General features: G+C 43.0%; 1 protein-coding gene across 1 annotated transcript; it reads right to left on the reverse strand.

The window, feature by feature from the left end:
• Positions 1 to 418: 418 nt before the first annotated feature.
• socs1a (suppressor of cytokine signaling 1a) lies at positions 419 to 2853 on the reverse strand. Its single transcript, XM_064315914.1, has 2 exons — positions 2418 to 2853; positions 419 to 1447 (listed from the first exon to the last, which is right to left on the reverse strand). Exon 2 carries the CDS (start codon positions 1371 to 1373, stop codon positions 741 to 743), a length of 633 nt encoding a protein of 210 aa, XP_064171984.1. The 5' UTR covers positions 1374 to 1447; positions 2418 to 2853; the 3' UTR covers positions 419 to 740.
• Between the last annotated feature and the right edge of the window lie 3230 nt (positions 2854 to 6083).

The raw sequence follows: 6083 nt of genomic DNA on the forward strand, positions 1-6083 counted from the left end.
TCACAGCGCTCACAAACGTCACCAGCCGCCTCTTAAGGTTTCTGATCCAAAGCTGAGAAAACCTCAAATATAAACCAACTGTGCTGTTGCAAATATATCTGATGTGACCTAGATGGAGAATAAAAGCACAGGCAAAAAGCCAATCGTTAAGAATTTCAAAACCAAACTTGTTCTTTGTTGTGGCTTAGCCATGTACAGTAGAATCAAGGTATTTCTAATGAAAACACTTGATAAATCCTTCATTCTTAGATAGTTTGTTCTGACACCCCTTAGAAACTGGGTGCAAGAGGTCTTCCTCCATTAACCTCTTAAATGTAAAAAATAATTTTCTTGCAAAGGCTGTGTAGTGAGAGTCCTCTTGGTAGCACCTCGTGCTAGACCCAATTAACTAGCGTAAGCAAAGACAAAGGCTAACAAGTTTATAAAAGGAACAGTATTTATTTTCTGTTTTAATTATTTTTCAGTATCTGAAAAATATTTCCGCCTGCATAGCAGACACATGGTGGGCAAGATATGGTAATTTCCTGCATAGTGTATACATTCACCGTCATGTAAACTCTCAATAAGAAGGTCTGTATTTTCCTCAGAAAATGCATAGTCTGCTACAAAGAAATGTTGCGGTTTACAATAAATAACATTGCAGAAAACCACATATAACATCAAAAACTGTCAAGTATCTCCTGTGTGGTGTGTGCCGGTCGAGGTTTAATGCTTTTGTTTTGTAAACCCGACGGCACTGTTCACAAACGGAATGGAAATGAGAGTAGGAAGTCTTTGAGGATGGGGTTGACCGGGATGCTGTGGATCCTCTCCCCGCCCCACGTCTCCACTATTCTCTGGCGGCAGAGCTCCTGCAGAGACCGTAGCCTCACCTTCCGGTACGGCCTGGTCAGGCTCTTCCGCGGAGAGGAATAGTGCTCCAGAAGTTTGAACAAAGAGTCAAAGGATTCCTTGCTGCCAGTCAGGCTGAAACGGGAGCCCTGGAAGATAATCCGGATGCTGACGGGCCCCGAGGAGCTCCGGTAGCTCAGGGTAAAGAAGACGTCCTTTTGCCGGCTGTCCCGCACCAGAAAGGTGCCCAGCGGTTCCCCCTTGAGGCGGGCGTGGGCCTCCTCCACCGCCATGGGCCCCCAGTAGAATCCGCTGGTCTCCAGCATGGTGCTGGTGGCGGTGATGAGGCGGAAGTCCTTCTCGTTCCGGAAGGGGCGGAAGTGCGTGGGACACTCGGGGTTCTGGGGGCGCGGCAAGGGCGGGGGCAGGGCCCGGGGGTGGGGGCGGACCTGTCGGCTGGGCAAGGGGTCAGCCGGCTGACGGTCGCGTCGTGCTGTGTGAGCAGCTGATGCATTGCCTTCCACATCACCCTGCGCTACCATCCTACAATGAGGGCCAGCCCATGCGGCCTCCCATAGCGTCCCTCATCCAGCCCGGCCAGGTTACAATGTCTGACCTGAGAGCAGGAAGAAAAAGGCAAAGTTAGCAGAGCCGATTAGGGTGACAGCTTGGGGCAATGGCATTGCAACTGTTCTCTTCACATATTGGGTTATTGGTCCTTCCTAGACATGAAAGATTCCTCCTGTACAATGCCAGTTGTAAGGGAGAGCATTGCTTAAACACAAAGGAAAGACCGGACAAACTAGGAAATATTCATTCCAGCTCAGGTGTTCAGAAGTAAACGAATCCAGCATTTTTCAGAAAAATCCAAAAAATGTAAGCACAGATAGCACGGCTGGGAAAGTCCAGAAAAACGACTAGATTGTGATTGGCTGAAATCTTTGTAAATTCCAAGATATTCAACAAGCAAACCTAACGTAACAAGAATCATACACAGACTACGCTGAGAGATCCTTTGTATTTCTGTTTGATCCTCATAACGGGGGACGAATCCGTCTCATCCACTCAGTAGCTTTCCTCCACCGATTGATCCCCCCCCCCCCCAAAAAAAACAAAAAACAAATAAAAAATACAAATAAAATAACATAAATATGTTTTAATTAATAATAAACAATTACTGACAAAAATGCGATTTTGCCTGTTGCACAACCCTTTCCCCAGTTCAATTCCTCATGTGCAATCACCAAGGAGGCTTGCTTTTAATTTCGTCCGCGAATATTTTGTATTGAATGTATGACTATTGTACAGCATCTACTGCACCGCGCACCATCTGTCCGCCATTTCCCACATATTTATCTAAGTCTAAGAAATTAAGGACGGATCATGCGTCATAACGCGATAAAAAAGCCAACAAAATCCAACTGTTCCCCCGTCCGCCATACACAACCTTGGAAATAAGAATGCATCAGCCTGCGCTCCATGTTAAAACTGAACGATTAAACCGACGCACAGCTGCAAGCAGAAATTCACCAAAACAATTACACTTAAAAAATAATAATAAATAAATATGTATGTATAACAATCACCTTTAAACGTCCGAAATGTTTAGAAATGCCTTGGCAAATGACTCTGTTTTCCAGATTGGAGCCGAATCCGAAGGTGGACCTTGAGCGCGCGGTCCTGATTCGCTTCGAGCGGTACTTCCACAAACCCGTGGTCGATATTGTTTTCATCTACACTGTAAATCCACAGCTGTTCGTTTCAGGTTGAATGAAGACAGGGGTTTCTTGCCTCTGTGGTGGTTCGCAAGAATTTGGTGTCGTTTTCCGCGCAGGCTTAAATGTATTCAGTGGCTCCTCCTACGACAAGGTGGTTTACAGGAAACATGTCTCTTTCGGTTTTACAAACTGAATTCACAGAACTGAATAGGTTGCAAAACCAGGGGCGTGCTAAATTTCGAATTCTTTCATCCTGGTGTTCCCCAAGTTTCACTTCTAAGGAATCTAAAATATTAGCCATTCTACGTAGGGCCTACACAATATTCTACGTACCTAGCGACTTGAAAGCTATGACACATAGGCGAACATTTCCTATGTAGTGACCAGTTTTTTTATTTGGGAATGACTACAGGGGTAATTCTTGGGGTACTGTAACCTTACTATTTCTATGAAGTGCACCCTTTTGGTCGAATTCTTAATCACGCAGCCCTACGTGATACATAGTCTAGCCTATTTATCGATTTTTTAAAAATAATCTTATCTTTATTTTTGCGTAGAAATTAACATGAACCACTCGAATGAATTATGCCAGAAATTTCTGTGAATGCATCTGGAAAAAACACATTCGACGAGATCCTCAAAGAAGTTGGATCGCCTGTTCCAGCCACAGTAGCCTACAAGAAGAGCAATATACACTATGTGTCTTAATGATGATTTACCGTGTTACTACTTGAGGTGAAGAATAATTACAGCATACTCCAAACTGTAAACTATGAACAAAATATGATGCCTGTCCCTCAGCAGATGAAAGTATAGCCTACAGAAGGAACCGTATAGCCTAATTAGACATCGATGTGCGAAAATAACACACTAGCTTATTTTCTGGGCGCATGTGCTGCTCTCCTGTGGTATGTGCATGTAAAATAACATCGCTAAAAAGCTTTTAAGACAACTTTTGGTATTGGAATAGGGCCTATCGTTACTATGAGATTTGAGCACAAGAGATATGTTAACTGGCGGCCAGTTTAGGCTACTTGCGAGTATTCACAATAATGTCTTCATTTTACCCCCTGGGACACAACGAGTTTGTTTTATTTATTAATTCATTCATTTTTTGCAACATCGAGTTGCAATCGGGTTGTCGTATACCATACGACAACGGCGCAGACTACGTAGAAAGACAATGGGCAATCTGCGTTTTAACTGCGATGCGGTAAAGAAAAGAAAAAAAAATCTTTTACAAGCGGCCGAATGAAATTTAGTGAAACCAGTGTATGCTATAGACTACTTGAGCACGGGCCTATCCAAGAACCTGACTGGTATATTTTCATGTTAGCTGCAGTTCGCAAATCGTCCCCTGCACCCTGCAGCCAGGAAAAATTAGGCTACTCTGTAAACGAGAACGGAAGAATCTGAGATACGAAAACTCGAGACTTGCAGTCAGATTGTGCAGCCTACCCCAGTACGTCACCGTACCAAATTCTGTCGACTGGTTTTGTTTCACGTAACTGGTCAGGTGCGGCCAGGTTATAGCACCGCTAGATTAACGTTATTCATTTGTTCCTCTGTTTGTCCAGGGCTCAAGTTACACTGCACAATTTACGTTGTGCAATCTACATTCTCCAGTAAAAATGTCATATTCAGGAATCTTCCTGCAGAAATTCTCAACGATGCCCCGCCCGATTCTAACCAACACGCTTGTGGTTTAAGGACCTGTTCCCCAGTCGTCTTTTTTCCCTGTTTCTCAGGTTGTTCCTGTTGTGTCCTTACGGACACGGTGTGTTTAAATTCAGGAAGCTGAGGCGGCACATTACTTTTGCTTTTAGGCGGTGCCTTTAAATTTGCTACCAAATTACCTATCACAAACAAGGTGTGTTCTACCCAATAAGTCATTTGAATGAACGATGTTAAGTACTGAAACACAAAAACCACCAGATAGAGTGACCCTGCAGAACTGAGTCTGACCTCCCTGCCATACATTCTACAGGCTCAAATTAGTCCCTTGAGTTTCATTTCTACAGAACTGAGACAGATCAGGTATCCAACATGCAGTGCGAGGGGCGATGACTTTATACTGCTGGTTTGCCTTGTACCTGACACTGTTTTCCACAGTTTTATTACACTCCGGTCAGTGCAGCTGCCTTGTTTACTAAAGATAATTATCTATTAAATATATTGTATACAACATAACAATGACAAGGACAGGCAATTCAGCCCATCTAAGCTAATCATTTACAGTGCAGTCTAGATGGTACCTAGCCAGCAATGTGTCAAATCTGGACTTGAATGACATGCATAACTGTTCCACACATTTGGACATTTAGCAGATGCTGTTATCCATATAGTTTTGACAGCAATCACTTTGCACTGGATAATTTAATATGCTGTCGTCGAGGTATTAATAAGATGTATTTAACCTGTGGAAGGTACTCTATCATGAGCTGTTGCATAAATTGTTATCATGTTCCATGCAATCTCATGTGAGTTGTTAGTCACACTGGACAGTGCTTTACAGTGTTTACAATATATTTACAGTATATTTACAGTGTTTAGTAAATATATTGTTTACTGAGCCTTTCAGTTTTCTGGTTCAAATTTGAGGTGCAGCCCAAGGGTTGATAGATGCCCTGAAATGTCCAGCTTTCAAGTAATTTCTACAACTCCGGTGTGTGGTCTTGACTGGACAATATAATGTGTGGTCTGAGTAATTGGTTAAAAAACAAAACAAAAAACATTTGCCTTTCATTTGTAATGAATTTGCATCCCACCCCCACCCCCCGGTCCGTGATCTGTTCCGGTAGTCTCCCCCACCCCCACCCCCAGGCTGTACATGTGTCTTGAACCCTGGTTTGCCATTCTGCAGCACAGTGATATTAACAGAAGGCCAAAATTCCAGCTCTTGTGGTAAAGTCAGTATTAGACTGCAGTGTTACTCCTAGTGAGGTCACCTTATCTGAATGGTGTGATCTCTCTGTACTATATTTTTATACTATATAAACTGTATAGTATTCTACTATATTATACTATATAGACTGTATTAAATAGTTAGTTCTGCAGGGCTGCACGCCCAAGATACGGGTGTCTGTAGGTGAGTGGGTCCAGCTCGGGGTAAAGATGAAATGGCATGGCGCAGAAGTCGAGTGTCTCTGTGCGGCTCCGGCTCCCAAGTTTCATTTCTGCGTAAATGGTGACTGCCACCCAGGTGCCAAGCCAGCTGACGATCTCAATAAACCCCAGCAACCACAGTGCACTTTAAGGCCAGTGGGATTGCGATATACCCAACCTTTTTTTTGTCATCTGTATGTTTTCATTTGTATGTTTCGTATCATTTCATGATGGTGCATTTTTTGTTTGTTGACACTCCAGTTTTCATAAGGTTTCATTTTATTTAGTTGTGTTTTCTGGAATGTAATAGTTTGTCACAGCATTTATGAATGTACAAGAGGCCAATAGCATCCTATCTTTTTCTGTAACATGGTCAAGTAGGATATTCTTGTCATTCTGAAACTGAAAGGTGAAGAAGAAGAAATTTTT

This window comes from Anguilla rostrata, chromosome 17 (genome assembly GCF_018555375.3).
Source record: "Anguilla rostrata isolate EN2019 chromosome 17, ASM1855537v3, whole genome shotgun sequence".
NCBI classification, from domain to species: Eukaryota; Metazoa; Chordata; class Actinopteri; order Anguilliformes; family Anguillidae; genus Anguilla; species Anguilla rostrata.